This window comes from Hippichthys cyanospilos, chromosome 7 (assembly GCF_059441005.1).
Source record: "Hippichthys cyanospilos isolate Australia breed blue-spotted pipefish chromosome 7, RoL_Hcya_1.0, whole genome shotgun sequence".
In the NCBI taxonomy this organism is placed as follows: Eukaryota; Metazoa; Chordata; class Actinopteri; order Syngnathiformes; family Syngnathidae; genus Hippichthys; species Hippichthys cyanospilos.
In genome coordinates this window covers 23,217,700-23,238,679 of record NC_142375.1, presented here as the reverse complement: position 1 = coordinate 23,238,679, position 20,980 = coordinate 23,217,700, and the positions used below count along the sequence as shown (strand labels likewise).

General features: G+C 46.1%; 1 protein-coding gene across 10 annotated transcripts in view; it reads left to right on the top strand.

Moving 5' to 3' along the window:
- fat1a (FAT atypical cadherin 1a) overlaps positions 1-20,980 on the top strand; it is a 63,346-nt gene that overhangs the window by 29,571 nt on the left and 12,795 nt on the right. For 9 of the 10 annotated variants that reach the window (XR_015866134.1, XR_015866136.1, XR_015866133.1 and 6 more), the window contains exons 6-18: positions 178-394; positions 732-800; positions 2,232-2,371; positions 8,399-8,674; positions 8,758-8,968; positions 10,274-14,347; positions 15,224-15,420; positions 15,486-15,639; positions 17,739-17,972; positions 18,790-19,176; positions 19,582-19,796; positions 19,964-20,101; positions 20,677-20,820. Coding sequence is in view for 6 of the 10 variants with exons in the window: in XM_088419376.1 (XP_088275502.1) it covers positions 178-394; positions 732-800; positions 2,232-2,371; positions 8,399-8,674; positions 8,758-8,968; positions 10,274-14,347; positions 15,224-15,420; positions 15,486-15,639; positions 17,739-17,972; positions 18,790-19,176; positions 19,582-19,796; positions 19,964-20,101; positions 20,677-20,820 (6,456 nt within the window). In the remaining 4 variants the exon portion in view is untranslated. The remainder of the gene's footprint in view (positions 1-177; positions 395-731; positions 801-2,231; positions 2,372-8,398; positions 8,675-8,757; positions 8,969-10,273; positions 14,348-15,223; positions 15,421-15,485; positions 15,640-17,738; positions 17,973-18,789; positions 19,177-19,581; positions 19,797-19,963; positions 20,102-20,676; positions 20,821-20,980) is intronic. The other variant, XM_088419375.1, reaches the window with a different exon arrangement.

The window sequence follows — 20,980 nt, the reverse complement described above, 5'->3', positions numbered from 1 at the left end:
TCATGTAATCTGTAGGTCAATTCCTGTAAAACTCTCCAAAAAATGATAAATCTACCTCAAAATGAACACAGTAAAACAATATACATCGATCCAACGCAAAAACTCGAATGTGCAAAAATATGCAAACAGTGTCCACTTTGAAGACGCTAACGCACGATTGTTACCCGACCGTATCAGATCAAAGCGGTGGACAACGGGCGTCCCCAGAAGTCGTCGACGTGTCGCCTCCACATCGAGTGGATCCCCAAGCCGGAGGTTCCGGGGGACGCCGCCCCGCTGGTCTTCGAGGAGTCGCCCTTCACCTTCTCGGTGATGGAGAGCGACCCCGTGGCGCACATGGTCGGCGTCGTGGCCACCGAGTCCTCGGACGTTCCCGTCTGGTTCGAGATCACAGGTAGCCGTCGCTTCGACCGACGTTTGTATCGTACGCCCCAAAAAATGTCAAAACTACGCTTTCGGGTGAAATTTACTGTCCCGTTTATGCGACTTCAGCAGGTTGCGACACGGGATTTTTTTTTGCCTTTCAGGTCCATCTCAGAGAACAGAAATTTATACCAAAAAATGTGTTGGAATGCTCTTAATAATTCGTAGTTTGCTGATTTGTAACGCTAGCATGTTCCGTTTTCTTACCTCGAAAACGATCTTTGAAATTCCCTGACATTTTTTCTTCTTCTCAACCACTATCCCTTGATTTCTTTCTTCCCTCTCTGGTTGGTCGTTATGCTTTCAAGGCGGCATAGAGGACTCTGAGATGTTTTACGTCCTTCAGATGGCTTGCGACCACAACTGTACAGCAGAAGGTAGCTGCTGGCAAACGCGGTGTCCGCTAAACACGCTCAGTGTCGTATCGTACCTCATTTTTGCCCACCGCCTCGATTTGATTTGAATGTCATTTTTCTTTTATGCTCATTTTCACGTCGTCACTTTTACTCTTATCCCGCTGCTTCTATTGTGTTGAATATCTAATGTTGTTGTTGCACGTTTACATGACAACAGATGACAAAGCACTGTAATGTGCATGCCAGGCCTTCGGGTGGCAGTGTAATTTCGTAATGAAACGGCGTCGCGATTTACAAAAAAAAAAAAACAATTAGAACGGGACCATCTTTATCGAGGTCTTCATCTTTTCTTTTTGGGAACATGCAACATTAATAGCTTGTCTGTATACGGATTGTTCTGGCAGTTATTTTTTTTTATATTTTATTTCTCTAGGTAACAAACTCAAGAACAGTATACCGTTTGCAATGCCCCCCTGGCAGCAAACAACAAAGTAAAATAAGGAGCAACAAAAGCAAATACTCTTTTTGTAATTGTTACAATCCATCAAGTCCCAAGTAAATAACATTTCGATTTTAGGTAGGCTGTTTAGTACCCGTACCTGCGTCTTTGGCAATGAATGAGTTATTTGTGACGTTACAGTTAACCTATTAAAGACTTTGATTGAAATTTTGTATGACCCTATTGAATTGATAACTTCTGTTTCTTGTGGAAATTCCAAGTAGCACTTTCCAAAAACTCCACACACACACACACCCCACGGTTTTATGTTTTCAGCCGTCCAAACGCTGTTGTCATGAAAACAAATGTCCAAAACAACACTTTTGAAAAATCCATATTTAGTCCGAAATGTGTCGTTTAACCCTTGTACAATATTTTGTCTTCATTCTTTGCTTCAAAGACATTTAACATCAAAAGGAAAGCATTGAAAGAAGACTCTATGAGCTGAATGTTCACCCAGATGGCGACTAAGTCAAATTTCGACATGGCAAGATGAAAGTTTTCGTGCCATCTTGAAATTTGACACGTTGTCAATGTTAGTTGGTAGTACCATCCCTTGGCTAAACTACTGCAAGAACGATGTGGAAGAAAATGACCCAAAAATGTTCAAAATCCTGCACAAGGGTTAAATTGTTTTCACAGAAAAGTATACCATAAATATTTATGGTACAAATTAATAAGTATATTATAGAATATTTAAAGCTTGTGCGGTATAATGTCCATTTTTTTAATCTTTGAAATAATAAAACATTGCGAGAATGATGCGGAAGAAAATGAGGCAAAAATGGTCAAAATATTGCACAATAGTTAAACGCCACCCGCCACTCTTCCCCCCCGTTACTGTTGTGTGTAAACAAACTGCCCATCTTTCATTGTCACGCCCCACAAGTCGTCACCCGACGTTCGTCCCCTTTCCCGCCGTGACCGGCGCCGCTCGTTTTATTTTTTGGCAGGCGGAAACTACGACAGCCGCTTCGACGTGGGCAAGGCCAGCGGAACCCTGATTGTGGCCAGGCCGCTGGACGCCGAGCAGAAGTCCAACTACAACCTGACCGTGGAGGCCACTGACGGGACCAGGAGCGTTAGCACCCAGGTAATAAAACAGATGGAAGATCGTCGTTTATTCGTTTGCGCGCGACTCCACCGCCAACGGCCATTTTCAGTCCCCCCCGGGTAATTACAATCGTCTAGCGCGTCGGTAATTAGCTTTGTCTGCTTGATAGATAATAAAGTTTGCCTGCTATGTAGTTAAGGAAGGACGAGGCCAGTGGTTAATCACTTGTCTGCGGATTATGACGCAAATCAATTCAATAAAGGCCGGCAGGTTTTAACCGCGCCGATCAGCACGTGGCGCCGGTTAACCCTTTCGCTCCCTATAACATTCCCATAACCAAAAACTTTCCAGGGCCTTTAACCTAATCAATGAAAGTGGGAATTTTTTAACAAATTTTCCCAGTATCCTAGACTTATAAACAACTAATTAATGCAATAAGTTGTATTTGAACAAAAAATAATCTGTAGTTAAAGGGTTAAACAAGATAGTTGTCAAACAGAATGCCTTTATTGCCATTGTACACAAGTAGCGTATTTTCTGCGCATTAAGGCACACTGCATTATAAGAGGCACCTTCAATGAAGCGTATTTTCAAACAGTTTTCATATATACGGCGCACTGCATTGTAAGGAGCATAGAATAGAAGCTACAGTAGTGGCATTTTGTGCCCCCTAGATCAGGGGTGTCAAACTCATTTTTATCGTTGGCCACATTGTAGTTTCTGTCAGAGGGCCGGAATAAATTTTAAGGCTGTTTGTCACACTCTTGGCGAGTTTAGAAATTAGAGGCGGGGAAAAATTGTACCAAAAAAAAACATATCTGGAAGAAAAAATGGTTGTTTTTTTTGAAGACAATTTGGAAGTTCAGTATTTTAGCCAGAAACTTGCAGTCAAATCAGTATTTCGCGGCCGCATAAAATGATGTGCTTGGGCCAGATCTGGCCCCCGGGCCTTGAGTTTGACACCTGTGCTATATTGGCATATTTTTTTTCATGCTTGATTTTTTTCTGCCACGTAAATGAATATGCAAATGAGCATCTTGCGTTTTACTTTAGTCGCCGTTCTCACGGTCACGCCTTGTCCCGTGAGATTTTGTAGCGTTGCTACATGATGCTTCTTTGGAGTCTTCCACTCTCCGCCTTTGCCGCTCTTTGTCCTCGGCCGCGAAAGAATCCGTTTGTTGTCGCTGACGATGAATGCGGCCTTTCATCATGGCGCGTCTTCTTCTGCCGCCGCCGCCGCCTCGGTTGAAGGCGAGCCGAGCCGAGCCGCCCTCGCTCATCCGCAGCGCGTCCTTTCATTTAGTGCGCGGATTTTTTTTTTTTTTCTTTCTCTCTGCTTGCTGCTTTCTTAAAAGCTCCTGCAACTTGTACATCAATGACTCGCACTGAAAAGTCAACTTAACTTTAATTCTTGTCATTGCTTGGATGAATTAGACGTAAGCCAACAAATCTTCTCTTCTTTACGGGCATAATTGACTCAGCGCAAACATGTTTTTAACGTTTTTTTGTTGTTGTTTTTTTGTTAAATGAATACTGGTAGACAATGATGACCATCACTCTGAGTTTTTTTTAGCCAAAAGATGGTACACTCCTGGTAGTATGATAACTAAGTGGTTTTGCCATGTTGAACTTTGACATTTTGTCACAATCTGGGTGAAATTTCAGCTCCCTGGTGTCTTCTTTCAATGCTGTCCCTTTGCAGTAAAATGCCTTTGAGGTAAAGGTCAAAGGAATGGACAAAATAGCGCACAAGGATTAATTTGGGCCATTTTTGGTCATTTTCTTCCACATCGATTTCAATATTTTAGCCAAGGGAGGTCACACTCCTGCTAGTGTGGAAACTTGTTGAACTTTGGCATGTTGTCACCATCTGGTGGAAATTTCAGCTCCTTAATGTCTTCTTTCATTGTTTTCCCTTTGTGAAAGGATGTAAAGAATCAAAGGATCGGAAAAAATATCGCATAGGATTTTAGCAAAGAGTAAATTTGCTCTTTCGTAAGTTAATGAAGACTAAACTCTGCACATAGACTTTTATGTTTTAAACTCAAGTTCCAAACTGATCATTTGTGTATATTTGTAAATGAGATGAAATCGACATGTTTTCATTTAGCCACTTCAAATTTGGCCTGCATCGTTTCCTTGAATATATAAAAATGATCTTTAAGATGTTTTTCTTGAAGTGTTATGGTTAAAATTATGGAGCTGGCCATTTTCTGAAGTAATAGCAACTTTAAAAAGTCCAATAATCGCATCGGCGAAACCTTGTTTGAAAGGGAAATTGAAAAAAACATGAGTCACGGATTCAAAGCCGATTCCCTTGGGACTCCATTTGGTTGCGTTTGCCTTTCGGTCTGGCTGAGTTTGTCGACAAATTAGATGGAGTGGATGGCACGCGTTGCAAAGGCCACCTCGTGAAAGCTCTGCTGCTCCATTATCTCATCCTCAATCAAAGTCATGTGAAAGCTTCTCCAGGCTCGCTGGCCTATTTTCCCTCGCTTTCTTCACTTTTTTTTTCTTTTTTGGAACATATATATATATATATATATATATATATATATATATATATATATATATATATATATATATATATATATATATATCGGGTTCTTTCGGTTGCACGACAGAAAAGACGGAACATAGCGTATGCAGTACGGCGGTAATCCTGTTTTGGGAACATGCGTGCGTGCCCGACGCCAGTAGCCACAACCTGCCACCTGGCAGGGGGGCCCGGCGCTTCCAAAGCCGGGGCCCAGTTGGGGGGCGACCAGCACAAAGAACGCTCCCCGCCCCTTCCCGGCGCCGAACAAAAGCTTACTTCATCGCGCTGAATCCATGTTCCGTCCTAAGTGTCCTTTGCCACGTCGGGCGAATGCTAGCGTTTGATATGCTAACAAACGGCGCCCGGAGCCCAAAAACTGCTTACACAGAAGGATTAAACCTCTACTTACGAACACCTCGTTACGAAAAATCTGGCCGCCGGGGCCTTGAGTTTGACACCTGTGATTTAAAGGCTATAGGAGCGTTTTTAGGGGCTTGGAATGGATTAGGCAGTTGACTGTATTAAAACGCGGTACAATCACTATCAATAGTAATCAATGTATTGAATGAATTGAAAAAAATTCAGTTGACTTCGCCCGGCCGTACTGAAATCGAGAACGCAAATACAGAAAGCTCCGAGGCGGTTCAATAGCATTCTGTTTCATGGCCGCAGTACTGTTTTTGGATGAAACGGAACACAGTGCCACACGCTAACACTTTCCCCTTGTTTTTTTTTTTTTTTGCAATGCCGTTATTCTCAGCCATTTTGTTTTTGCACCTTTCACACACAAGCATGTGTTTTCTGAACGTGACCTTTTTTTTTTCCCTCAATCATTTCACCCTCACACCACTCCCCCGTCCTTCAGCGCGGCTCCATCTGTCATATGTACACACGCGGTCACAGTCACGCCTCCGCGCAGCACTCCCTGGAGGAGGCTCCACACACTCGCGCCAACACGATTGCGTCGTCGTAGTCGTTTTGCCATCGCTCGCGGAGCCGAGCCAAGCGGCGCTTCCGCACGCATTGCAACATAATGCTAATCGGGTCGCTTGAAGTACGCCTAAGCGTCGGCGTCTTTTTTATTTTGCGTGTTTGTGCGCGCGGTGAGACACGGGGGATCTGCCGTTTTATGATGTCTGGCATGACATGAGAGGACATGCCTGGAATGGTTGCTTAAGGGCGCAAGCATGCAACGGAGGCTCCATTCCTGAGTGCTTCTTTTGGGCAAGAGAGCGTGATGCCAAAGGCCCCCGAGGAAGAGGCTTAGTTGCGCACTGTCCAGAGGTTCTCCAAAATTCAACCCCAGACTCCGGATTTATTCACTCACCATAAAATACAAAACTGCTGGAATTGGCACCGGACGTTTTAAAATATTCAGCCCCCTGAAGCTTGTTTCACATTGCGACGCGAACTTTTGGAGGAATGTTTATCTCGACGAGACTCACTAAAAACATGCAGGAAGCCCTGGCCAAAAATGGAGGCAGGAAGCTCGCCTTTTCATTGTCAATTCCAATACAGCGCTACCTCTACTGAAGAACATTCGGCCTATGAAACGCATCGGCGGAAAAATATTGTCTCTAGTAAAGGGAGAAAATTCAAAATACAACCCGTCGCGCCTCGTATTTCTTACGGTTTGTGCTGCATTTTTAGCGTTTATTAACTATGTCAGTGCCATGGACGAGAATTCTGGTCTTTTAAAACACTAATCTGTATTGTGTATCTGTATTTGGTAGCGTTTATTAACTGTGTCAGTGCCATGGACGAGAATTCTCGTCTTTTAAAATACTAATCTGGATTATGTATCTGTATTTGGTACACGCAGCATCCACTTCAACCTGTGGCTCCTCCCACCCGTGGTCCCTTCTGAAGGTTTCTGATTTTCCCCAAATTGGGGTTTTGGAGTTTTTCCTTCCCCTTCTGATGCTGTTGTGTACCCTACACCGAAAAAATGTCTCTAAAAGAAGTCCCGACATGACCTTTCACCTGTGAAGCCCTTTGAGACTCCGGTGATTCAGGGCGATACAAATGAAATGGGATTGATAATCACAATAAGTACCGGTACTAAAATTCTGACCAAGTATAACCAGACCGATGGATTTGAATTTTCTTCGTCGCACGCGGGCGGAGCATGGAGGCGACGTCTCGATGACCGGCCAGCTTTCACGCCGCCCGGCTTTTGGCGATTCTCCTGACACTCGGCGCCACCGCGCGTCGTCGCAGGGCGCTATCGCCGCTCTCGGGCGGCGCCCATATGTGCGTGGTAGCGCTCGGCAAAACGGTATCGCCGCCAGTTCCTTTTTTCACCTCCTTAAGGGATATCACCCCCTGGCGTCTGGTATGCAGGTGTCTAATCGGGCCCGATCCCTTTGTTCCCCACGTTTGGCAACGCTCGGAGCCCCCTCGTCGCTCGCCGGGAAGCGGAGATGGCATTCCGGCGGCTCTCCGTAATCCTCTGTCGGAAGTCCAGCAGACGAGTGGCCGGTGTTGATAAAACACGCTCCCGGCGGAATTTTACAGCTTGCTGCATGATGTTTGGAGTACACAAAAGCGTCACGTTTTTTTTTCCTCCTCTGCCGATCAAAGGCAGGGCGGAACATGTACGGACATTTGGGCCACAGGTTTGACTTTGTAGAAGGACTTGGGAAATAATACAAGTCTTTCATCCATTCGGATGTATTGAAAGAAAAGCACGGATGGCCACCTTTTGTTCATTCCAAAAAAATAAAAATCCCAAACATGCTGAACACATTTTATACGCTCCCCTAGCTTCGCTGTTCTCAATGACTCCTTCTCCATCCGTCATTTTGACACGGTAAATATAACAGGGGTCAGTCAAAGTATCACAGAGCGCTTTGCAGATTTTTTTGGTGTACTTTCAATACACCTGCATCAAATGTTTATTAATGAGATCTGGGTGTGAATACTTGGAATGGGTCTTTTAAAATGTCAACACCATTTTAATGTAATATATATAATATATATTCAAAAAGGTCAATGATTTTATTTTTTATATGAAGGAATTTATGCATTATAAAAGTGTATTTGTTTATTACTTTTAATTTATTTGTTTCCATAATTTGACGTTCGAAAGTATACCAATTCTCTTTTCAACTGATTTTCTGATGTCATTCGAGATTTATGTTATAATACACTTGTTTTTGATTGCTTAAAATATTTGATTGTATTTCTTGAGGCCTTGAATATTTTTCAAGTCTATGTTATCATGGTTAATCAATACAATACAATACAATACAATACAATACAATACAATACAATACAATACAAAACCATTCATAACAATACAATACACAATACAATACAAATCCATTCAAGAGAATGTACAATACATGTGTACAATATATAAAATAAATGTGTGTTTTGAATCTGTCATATTGCCGTTGTTGAGGGTGTGAGAATGATAATAATAAGTGTTGCACCCCACGCTATATAATGACCTTCACCTGGCCTTAACATCATTATTCCTCTCGCAAAAGCCCAAATAACAAAAAGCGTCCTGTCCTTGGCAGGTGCTGATCCGCGTGATCGACACCAACAACCACCGGCCTCAGTTCTCCCGCGCCAAGTATGAAGCGAACGTGCCCGAGGACGTGCCGGTGGGCACTGAAGTGCTCCGGGTGGACGCCGCCGACCAGGACGAGAAGAACAAGTTGACCTTCACCCTCCTGAGCAGCACCGACCCCTTCAGCCTGAAGAAGTTCAAGTTGGACCCCGGGACGGGGGCGCTCTACACTGCCGAAGCGCTGGACCACGAGACCGTGCGCAGCCATGTCCTCACGGTTATGGTAAGTGGTGCGTGACATTTGGAGGTACAGGAGGGAGCGTGGGTATGGACCTCGCTGTGATAATATTCCATGTTCATTCCCAGGTACGGGACCAGGACATCCCCGTGAAACGCAACCTGGTGCGCGTGGTCATCAACGTGGAGGACGCCAACGATAACGCGCCGTGGTTTGTCGGCACGCCCTACTCGGGCCGCGCGTTCGAGTCCGCCGCCGTCGGCTCTGCGGTGCTGCGGGTCACGGCTCTGGACAAAGACAAAGGGCTCAACGGCGAGGTCGTCTACAGCATCGAGTCAGGTATGAAACTCCCTCGTACGCACGAAATGCTGCTTAACGTTAGCTTCTAAACATGACTAACCTTTCAAATTGAATTGAGGGAAGACACTAGGGAGCTGAAATTTCACCCAGATGGTGACAACATGTCAAATTTTACCATGCATGACCACTTAGTTATCACACTACCAGGAGTGTGCCATTTCTTGGGTAAAATACTGCCACAATGATGTAGAAGAAAATGGCCCCAAAATGGTCAAAATGAACCCTTGTGCTGTATTTTATCCATCCTTTGTTCTTCACGTTAAAGGCATTTCACACCCAAGGGAAAGCATTACTATAGGACACTAGGAAGCTGAAATTTCACTCAGAGGGTGACAACAAATGAAAAATGGCACGGCCGCTTAGTTACCACACTACAAGGAATGTCCATCCATTGACTACGTTGCTGCGAGAACGATGTGGATGAAAATGACGGCAAGATTTAAACACGAACCCTTGTGACAAGCAAGCTAGATAGCCCGTGTAGCTAAAGTAGCGGTCTACGTCTTAACACAAGATCAAATGTCAGTGTCTGCTCAGTTATATTACAAATACATAACACACTATCGTTTGATCGCTGATGACAAGCAACCTAGCTAGCTTGCGGCAAAAACTAACGTAGCAGTCTATATTTGTATATCTTTAAGCATCAAAGACAGGAACAAAATCAAAGTCAGTGTCTGCTCAGTGACAGTTAAAAACACAAAAATGATCAATTGGTCAAATTTGACAAGCAGCAGGATAACTAGCGGGATGCTAATGTAGCAATTTAAATCAATGCAGGTTGTTCAGAAAAAATCGTCAAGAACAAAAGTTAAACAAACCTAATCCTTTTACGCTGGCTAAAATGAGGTCAAGCCAGTTATGTTGATATGCTGACTGTTGAACTTAAAACAGTTTGGGTTTTTTTTCCCCTAAAACTCCGGTTTAACTACAAATTGTCCATCTTTCGGCATTTGGACTAAATGAAAGCTTTCATTGTCATGCATCGCTAATGAAGTCATGAGTCAGCCTACTGAATGTTTTTCATGAATGGAATACTCAGGAACACGTCAAGGGCTTTGTCTGGAGTTTCCAAATATGTCAGCCATTTGATCGACCCCCGGACTTGCCCGAATTTTTCCTGCTCTAATAAGCTTCTTAACACGTGGCTTTTGTTTGAACCGACATGACTTTTGATGGATTAATGTCAAGGATAAGCCACAGAGTTTAGCGATACGAGTTTTTGTTCCTCGATTAAGCTCAGAACTCAGTTTGTGGTCTTTTTTTTTTGTTTGGTTCTGGCAGGAAATGTGGCAAATTCCTTCAGCGTGGACCCTGTCTTGGGCACTGTCACGGTAGCTAAAGAGCTCAGTCGCAGCGGCAAAAACCGCTTCGAGCTCATCGTCAAGGCCTCCGACCGCGGGGCCGCCCCCTTGTCCACCACCGCCACCGTCCGCATCGCCGTCACCGTCTCGGACAACGCCGCCCCCAGGTTCTCCGAGAAGGTGTTCTCCGCCGACATCAGCGAGTCGGCCGCTCCGGGAAGCTTCGTGTGCTCGCTGGCGGCCCTAAGCCAATCGTCGGTTTTCTACCAAATCAAAAGCGGGAACACGGACAGCGCCTTTGACATCAACCCCAACTCCGGTGTGGTGGTCACGCAGAAAGAGCTGGACTACGAGGCGGTTCCTCAGTACAAGCTCGTCGTCCAGGGCACCAACATGGCCGGGCTGGCTAGTAACACCACCCTGGTAATTCATCTGAAGGATGAGAACGACAACCCCCCCGTTTTCCTTCAGCGGGAGTTCCAAGGCGCGGTCAGCGAGTCGGCCGCCGTCAATAGTGTGGTTCTCACCCGAGAAAACGCGCCGTTCGTCATCCGCGCCTCTGATGCTGACAGCGATCGCAACGCCATGCTGGTCTATCAGATCGCGGAACCCTTCGCACTCAACTACTTTGCTGTCGACTCCAGCACGGGAGCCGTCAGGATCACAACCACCCTAGATCACGAGCAGAGGAGCGTTTATCGCTTCACGGTGCAGGTCCACGATCTCGGCGTGCCGCGGCTGTTTGCGGAGATGGCGGCCAATGTGACAATCGAAGTCATTGACGTCAACGACTGCCCGCCGGTTTTCAGCCAGGAAGTCTACGAGGCGACTGTGATGGTGCCCACGTACAGGGGCGTGGAAGTGGTCAAAGTCAACGCCACCGACTTGGACTCCAAACCCAACGCCAAGCTTCTTTTTTCCATCTCTGAGGGCAACATCGGCGACAAGTTCAAAATGGACGCAAACACAGGCGTAATCTCTATTCAGAACGTCACTCAGCTCAGGAGCAGGTACGAGCTAAAAGCCAGGGTTTCAGACGGGAGATTTGCCAACATCGCTGCCGTCAAGATCCACATGAAGGAGAACAAGGAGAGCAAGTTGAAGTTCACCCGAGAGTCCTACAAAGCTTCTGTCCCCGAAAACATGTCGGAAAAGAGGACGCTGGAAGTCATTGCTGCCGTAGGTAGCCAGGTCAACGAGCCTCTCTTCTACAAAATCCTAAATCCTGACAAACACTTTGAAATCGGAAGGACTTCTGGAGTGGTTTCAACCACCGGAATAGCATTTGATCGTGAAAAGCAGGACACGTTTGATGTCGTCGTTGAGGTGACAAAGGAGGACCCATCTGAAGATCCCGCCCACGTTGTTTTGACTGTGACGGTGGAGGACGTCAATGACAACACGCCCGTGTTTGTGAACCTCCCCTATCACGCGCTGGTCCAGATGGATGCAGAGGAAGGCCATGTGGTCCGGCAGGTCACAGCAGTGGACAAAGACCATGGTCGCAATGCACACATTAATTATGATTTGAAGGAGCCTCAGGAGCACTTTGCCATAAACCCCTCGGGAGAAATCATCATCCAGAAGATGCTCGATAAAGAATCATTGAACGCGGACTTTGTCGTGGTTGTCGTGGCGACAGACGGCGGTGATCCAGCGCTGTCGGCAGAAGTCGAAGTCCCGATTACAGTGGTGAACCAAGCCGTCCCTGTTTTCGAGAAACCCTTTTATAATATCGAAATTCCAGAGAATGTCCAGGTGCACACACCTGTTCTACACGTACAGGCCAGCGAATCAGAGGGGCCTCGTATTGTTTACACTATCTCAGAGGGGGACCCCTTCAAGCAGTTTACCATAGATTTCAACACGGGGGTCCTTCATGTTTCTGAAGCTCTTGACTATGAGACACACCCAGCGTATAAATTGAACATCCGGGCCACTGACTCATTGACTGGGGCGCACTCAGACGTATTTGTGGACATCATCCTGGAAGACATCAATGATAACTCCCCCGTGTTTCTCTCAAAGTCCTACTACGCCGCAATTTCAGAGGCATCTGTTATTGGAACATCGGTTCTTCAAGTTGAAGCCAAAGATTTCGACGCGGGCCACAATCAAGAAATCTTCTACCAGTTGGTGGAGGAGAAGGGAAAGAGCTCCAATTACTTTGTCATCGACCGCGACACGGGACTCATCTCAACGGCGCGAGTGCTGGATCACGAGGAATCTGCGCAGCACCAACTGAAGGTCCGAGCAGTGGACGGAGGAGTCCCCGCCCTCTTCGGCGACGTCGTGGTCACGGTGGACGTCACTGACCTCAATGACAATGCGCCAATGTTCGCTGAGCCTGTCTACAAGGCAGCCGTCAGTGAATTGGCCTCACGTGGACACTTTGTCACCCAAGTCCAAGCTTCAGACGCCGACAGCTCAGACTCGGACAAACTGGAGTTTGCCATCGTCTCTGGGAACGAGGACCAGAGTTTCGCCATCGACAAACAGACCGGTGCCATCGTCATTTCCAATCACCGCCGACCGCAGATGCGGCCGCGCTACCACCTGAACGTTTCTGTGTCAGACGGCGTTTATCGTAGTTCGGCCCTCGTGGACATCACTGTCATGGGTGCCAACTTCCACACCCCCGCATTCTCTCAAGGGGAATACGCGGTAGAGCTGGTAGAAAACTCCCCCGCCGGTACCTTGGTAGCCGAGGCCAAAGCAACAGACGACGACGAAGGCATCTACGGGCAAATCACGTACCGTATCGTCAACGACGTAGCCAAAGACAAATTCACGGTCAACGAAAACGGCGATGTCTTCACCTTGGAAAGCCTGGATCGCGACAGCAGCATTGACAAGGTCATTCCAATCTTTCTGGAGGCCAAAGACGGCGGCGGCAAGGTGGGCTTTTGTACCGTAAACGTGGTCCTCACCGACGTCAACGACAACGCTCCTCAATTCAGGGCGGCCGAATACAAAGTCACCATCGCGTCTGATGCACCCAGGGGTACGTCCGTAATGAAGATTGCTGCCTCTGACGTGGACGAGGGAAGCAACGCGGATGTTGAGTACTCCATCGAAGCCGATGTAGAGAACGTGGCGGAGAACTTTGAAATCCATCAAACATCTGGTGTCATCGTGACAAAAGAAAGCCTCATTGGCCTCGAGGGCGAGCTCTACGCGTTCTTCGTCCGGGCGAAGGACACGGGAAACCCACCGAAACATTCAGTGGTGCAGGTGTACATTCGGATAGTGGCACCGGAGACACCCGTTCCCAAGTTCGCCGAGCCTCATTACCGTTACACCGTGGCCGAGGATCTACCAATCGGCACGGAGATCGACGAGCTCCGAGCTGAGAGCAATCAGCCGCTGACGTACAGCCTCGTCAACGGCAACACTCCTGAGAGCAATCAGAACGAGGTCTTCGTTGTGGACAGGGACACCGGCGCCTTGAAACTCCAAAAGAGCCTTGACCACGAGACCACGAAATGGTACCAGCTCACCTTGCGGGCACAAACCCAGCACAACAACTATGACGTTGCCGCGTCCGTCAGCATCAACATCCAAGTGAAAGACCTCAACGACAATGAACCAGTCTTCGAGTCGGACCCATACCAGGCAGTTGTGGTCGAGAACCTCCCCGGCGGGACACAGGTGGTACAAGTCAAAGCCGATGACCAGGACTCTGGCAGTAATGGCCACGTTCTGTACAGCCTGGACACCAAACTTAACCCCCAGGACATCGCCGAGCTCTTCGCCATCAACGCCGAAACCGGCTGGTTGACCACCCTCAAGGAGCTGGACCGCGAAAAGCGCAGCGAGTACACCGTTGCCGTAGTCGCCGCCGATCAGGGAGACAAAGTCCAGCACGCGACGGGCACACGAGTGGAGGTGACGGTGGCAGACGTCAACGACAACCCACCCCGCTTCACGGCGGAGGTCTACAAGGGTACGGTCAGCGAGGACGACCCTCTGCCCAGCGGCGTTATCGCCATCCTCAGCACCACTGATGAGGACTCAGAAGACATCAACAGACAAGTTAACTATTTCATCACAGGTAAGTTTCTATTCGGGTACGGCGTAGTAATCCGCTAATGCTAATTGGAGCTAACTAGTCGAGTAAGAGAAGTTTCCCCAAAGACGTTACTGTAAGTGATGCTCAGTATGTCAATTTTAACACCTGACACTTACTTTTCCTGTCCAGTTCTCTTGAAAACATTTGCTAATGTTAGACTAGTATATTATGCATGGTGCAAGGATTTTTGGTGGATATATGCGAAGTAGAATAAGTTATATCCGTCCGTCCATTTTAGTTGTTGTTTTTCAATTATGCTAAAAGGGCTAAGTAGAGTTAGAGATTGTATCAGAGATTTTTTTTTTTTTTTGTGGAAATACTTTTTCGTACATTTATAGCTTAAAATTATTACTACTGTTAAGTCAGCAGTATTGCAGATTGCAGACCAAATTTGCATCTCTGATTAGCTTTTGGCCAGGAAATGCAAGATAGAAGTTTTTTTTAATTCCCTAATTAAAGATGTTTTTTTTAGTAAATTCAACCTCGGCAATACTTTGTTTCACTTGTAGTGTATGTGACAAATGACATTTAGACAAATGTTAATGAAACCATAGGCGTTCTAGGCAGACATTCATAAATGAGAGCTAACATCCACCATTTGAAAGTCATGTAAAGCATGCCATCCACTGGACAGGTTTGCTAATGATATTCTCGTCCCCTTTATCAAACACGATGGTGTATCATAGCCGAGGGTGAAACCCCTGAGCTGGCTTTGTTTTTGTGTTACACGTACAGTATATTACTGTGTTGTGTTTGAATTGCAGTGTACGGTCAGGCTGTTAGCTTTAAGTGATGGGATTAGGGGCTACTGTGTTTCCAACGTGGCTTGTAAGACCGCATTTAATTTCCATCCTCCAGCGGGCGACCCGCTGGGACAATTTGCCATTGAGCACGTTCAGAACGAATGGAAGGTGTCCGTCAGGAAGCCTCTGGACCGCGAGAGCACGGACTATTACCTGCTCAACGTCACGGCCAGTGACGGCATCTTCGCAAGCAAAGCTGTGGTGGAGGTCAAAGTTCTGGACGCCAATGACAACAGTCCCGTGTGCGAAAAGGTAACGCACCTTTAACACCCGATCGGGTCCAAGCTGACAGTTCTGTCTTTGCTTTCTCGTTGAAGTCTCTCTACAGCGAGAGCGTTCCAGAGAACTCGCCAGGCGGCAGACTCATCCTGCAAGTTTCAGCCACAGACGCCGATATCCGATCAAACGCGCAAATCTCCTACGAGCTTCGCGGAGAGGGATCAGAACTCTTTTTCATGGACGCCGAGACGGGTACGTGTACTTAAATGTAGTGAGGGCCTCAAGATGATTTCATTGCCATGTTGCATTGATTTGTCGTTTGATCGCGACTGAAGGAAATAATCACAAACTTCTGATCACCGTGCCCTTTTCCAAATAGAAATTTCAGCACTAAATAGCCTTGTGAAAAATAAGCAAAGCCTTTTGTAACTCAGCCGAAGCCTCGTGAAGCACTTTTGATATCTTTTTTTGCTCCTCTAGATGGCACTCTTTGTTAAAAAAATCCAGTGGAAACGTAATACTTTTTATTGTAGTAAATTCATCTTTAAGCAATGAGTACCATATTTGCATGACAAAAGTTTCTGCTTTTCTCACCCTAATATATTATTCACCAGTGTGAAATGGCCTTGAGTTTTTCAGATGATTCCTAATATAAACAATGTCTGCATGGGGCACCAGGTCAAATGAACTCTTGGGCAAATCACGCTTGTGCCCACTTATTTATTTGCTCGTTCATTTTGTGAGTGTGGTTGACTATTTCCCTTCAGGGCAACACAAAGGATTTTGGAGGTTGGGGGGGCAAGGCGGCAGTAAAATCCCAAGTTGCACACTTAGGGTGAATTTATGACTATTATACTCGTTGCCTCCAAATAACGCCTACTGGGAGAGTCCCTAAATCGTACGCTCCATCTGGCTCCTGTTTTTTTTTTTGTGTGTGTGTGTGTTTTGTTTTGTTTTTCCAAAATGAAGTTAAAAGCACGAGAGCACATTTTGGCCGTAAGACATGAAATTCTCTACATTTAGCTTGGACCTCCGGGAGGGTCATCATAAAGGTGCCGTTAATGTATAAATTATAGCTCACAAGAGAGAGAAAATCTGCTTTAAGAGGCGCTAATGTTCCCTTTTTAACAGAACACTTTGATTTAATGACATGCCTTGGATGCTTTTTGCACAGTATGGTGCTGGTAAATGTACATAATTAGGCGTTTTTTGTCGGATTCAGGAATACATTAAATGACCGTTTTCGGGTGTAGTAGTAAGTATGACTCGTGAAGCTTTCTCAGTCAGGCACTAAAATAATGTTTGGCAACCTTTATCGAGCAAAGGAACGTTTACATTAGAAAAGGCTAACGGCAGGTGTGTTCAAACTTTCATTTCTGGACCGCATATGAAAAAAATGGAAGGAGGTGAGGACCGTTTTTAAATTGCTTTGAATAATTGATCAAACGCACGATAATCAGAAAGCAATTACATATCGGATATATTTTCAAGGTCACTTGTTCAACCACTGCAGAACAGCTTTCCATTAAAGGTGATGTGGTGCTGGTGATGAGTGTAGAGCGAGAGACACCTTTTTAGGACGTTTAATTTGTACTTTTTTATTTGACATATCCAGTGTTCCAGGAATCATTTACAAGTCCACGGTAGCAATAATATTTGTTTATAGATTATTTTGAGCATGTAAACTTACTTAACTTTAGTTTGGGGTCATGCGAAGTGCTTCCTTTGCAATGTCATTGCTAAAGTGCTAAGATCGTTCTAACAACGTGAATGTCCGGCACAACAGCCGGACCAAATGGTGTGTTACGTACGTGTTTTATGTGAATTTGTGCAATGTTAGTCGTAGCCAATTATCTATTTTATGTTTGTTGGTTCTCCGTTGTAAATTGCTGGTGGGAAGTGAGCAAAGATGAAAAGTGGAAGACGACAGTAAATGCAAAAATTTATTGTCTCGTTTGTGGGCAAGCTGGCATATTAACAAATTATAAAGAAAAAACATCGCAAACTGTGACAAATACGGTAGACATGACGGGTTGTGATAGCGTATAATGTTACAGTCTTGTTGGAGCGAGCGCTGGAGTCTCGTGTCTCAAATTCTATGCCAAAAATGTCGCCTTTTACAGCTTTAATTCTCTCTCCTTACCAGAGACAATATTTTTTTCCGCCGGGGCGTTAACCCGAATTTTTCGTACCGAGAGGCGTTTGTAAGTAGTACCGCTGTATAACCTAATATTCATTACTTATTTATTACCTTTTCAACGCTAATTTAAAACATGTTCAAACATGTCCTTCTGTTAATATCGGAGATGAAAAGGAATTTCAAGGCTAATGGAATGTGTCCCAAACATCAGGCGAGCTGAAGACCCTGAAGCCCCTGGACCGCGAGGAGCGTGACGAGCATCGCTTCAAAGTGCGGGCGGTGGACGGCGGCGGGCGCTACTGCGAGGCCGACGTTCACGTGGCCGTGCGCGACGTCAACGACAACGCTCCGGAGTTCGCCTCCGACCCGTACGCCTTCACCGTCTTCGAGAACACCGAGGCGGGAACCTTCGTGGCCAAACTGCAGGCCGACGACGCCGACATCGGTAAGGGACTCGACCCCAATCACCGCGCGCCATTTTATATGCACGTTTATCCAACACGCACAAAAAAATCCGAGAATAGAAGCAATAATCTGTCAAAATTAATCGATTGATAAATAATCCAATATCAAATTGACGAAAACCTTTACCAATCAAAATGAAATCATGACGCTGAGCACGCCCTCCGTGTTTCGATCAAAAACACATTTGAGGTCACCAAACACTTGCTTTGCATTATAATTTTAAGGATTGAAAAGTGGTAACTTTCAAGTGTATTTTGAAAATATAGCGCATGATTTTTTTGGGAGGATTTTTTTTTTTCCTAATCTAGTGCGCCTCACAGTGGTAAGTAGTGGATTAGCGATGACAATAATGAGACTAGTGATACGGTATCATTAGTGCTTGAAGAGTTGACTTTACAAACCACCTCTGAAAAATAATAAGATGGCATTCATTGTTTTTGTTTACCACCCTGGATATGCACCGAGGAGGTATTTGTCTCAAAAATAGCTCATACTGTGTCTTTCTAAGAACAATTTCAAAACGGGAAGAATGTTTTTTTATTTATTCATTCATGTGTGTTAAACATGGTACACGTTGTGTTCAATGGAAAAAAAAATTGAGCTGTAATTTTCATACCGCGCTACCATGACGGGGGGATAGTTTTGCTCAAGGTTATCACACCGTCAAAAAATCTCATATCAGCCCATGACTAGTCTTCACAAAAGACCTTATTGGAAAGAAAAATATGATTAAAAAAATAAAATATATCTGAACAAGGGGGGAGAATCATCAAAAGTTATTTTTTTTGCGCCCTCAGGCCTCAACGGGGAAGTGGCCTACTCGCTGATGGACTCTGCCGACGGTTGGTTCGCCATGGATGAAGCGAGCGGCATCATCAGCCTGGAACGGCCGCTGGACCGCGAGACGCGGGCGCTGTACGAGCTGGAGGCCCGCGCCGCCGACCGGGGCTCGCCGCGCCTATGGGCCACGTGCCGCGTTCTGGTCTCGGTGCTGGACATCAACGACAACCCGCCCGTGTTCGAGCGGCGCGAGTACGCGGCCGCCGTGCCCGAGGACGCGGCCGCGGGCGGGCAGGTGCTCAGGGTGCAGGCCGCCAGCCGGGACCAGGACGCCAACGGAGAGATCGGATATAGCATCGTCAGCGGAAACGAGCACGGGGCGTTCAGTGTGGACCCCGCCACGGGTGGGCAACTCATCCGACTTAACCCCCGGGGGGACATTTTGAGCCAACTTGGGCTTTTTCGTGTTTTTTACCTGGGCTATCAAAGGAAAAGCATACAACAGAGAAATGCCAGGAGGCTAAAATATTGCATAGATTGTCAAAACATGGCGACTTTCAATATGCCACGCTGCCGTCCCTTCTAACTGCTTGCACACGGTACGTCGAGAATATCATCCAAAAGGTGTCAAATTTAGCCCATGTCAGGTTCATTTACTGCCATTAATAAATTGGAAATATTGTCCATTTTAGATATTTTGAAAACCCGCTTTTATTATGCATGAATCCTTTCAACGGCGATTCACGAACGGGGCGCAATAGAGATTTTTTTTTTTGTTGAATACGATGTTCTCCTTCTGCGTTCCTCAGGCGACATCTTTGTGATCGCGCCGCTGGACTACGAGACGTCCCACGAGTACTACATCACGGTGGAAGCCACCGACGGAGGCTCGCCGCCCCTCAGCGACATGGCCACCGTCAACATCAACGTGACGGACGTCAACGACAACGCGCCCGTCTTCAGCCAGCGGGTCTACGCCGCCGTCGTCGGAGAGGACGCCGAGCTGGGCAAAACCGTCTTGACGGTAAAACCGGCGTGCCGTATAAGCATCTAAAAGCCATCAATTTTCTCAAAGATGACAGTGCGCCGTATAATCCGGTGCGCGTTATACAGCACATAAGAAAAACTGCACAACACATTCTAGTTGTATATTCATACGCGTAGATTAATGCGGCATATATTTTTTTTCAGGTGATGGCCGAGGACGCAGACGGGCCGTCGTACAACCGCGTGCGCTACGCCATCGTGCACGGCAACGGCGGCAGCCCCTTCATCATCGACCCCGTTCGGGGCGAGATCAAAGTCGCCCGCCAGCTGGACCGCGAGCAGGTCAATATTCTTTTTATCATCTTGAATCCAGATATTTAGTGTCCAAAAATGGCTGGTGAATCGAGTAATTAACCAATTAAGTCCTAAAGTAATTGATGGTAACTAGGCACTAAAGTAATAAATTATTTTAGGTGCTACAAATACCAAAGTAGTTGGTTACTTTAATTTTTAAAGTACACTTTAAGACATAGCCATTAAACGGTCTCTACCGCCACCTACTGTCTCTCAGTGAAACACAAGTCAAGAAATAATTTTCTGTTTGCTGACATAGGTTGACTTCCGCTCAATGGAATGTTGCAAAAATCGCAGGAAAATCAATGTACAAAATCCTATTAAAACTCGTCTCAAAAATTGTAATTATAATGGTTATATATGGTCCAACATTTGGACAATGATTATTTTTGGACGCAAAATCTTGCAGGTCCCGCTGCAATCAAAATCGTATTTAAAAACCATACATGTTTTAATCAGCTGTTGGAAATTTCAGCTCCCTCGAGTTGTTATACCCATTGGTGCTTTTATGATATCAAAAAATGATTCATATTTGACATCCCGCCCGATGCGTTTTGGCGCAGACGTCGGGGTACACGCTGACGGTGCTGGCCGCGGACAACGGCACGCCTCCGCTGTCCAGCAGCGCCGTGGTCAACGTGGACATCTCCGACGTCAACGATAACCCGCCGCTCTTCTCCCAGGCCAACTACAGCCTCATCATCCAGGTAAAACCCAATCGTAAATTCAGACCGCAGTACGGAGGCGCCTTGAGATATGAATTGAATTCATTCCTTGAAACACCCGCCCTCTCTGTTCACCACTAAAATGACTTGAAAACAGCTAGTCATCTTTAGTCTCGTATGCTTGTGAGGAATAAAAGCCGCG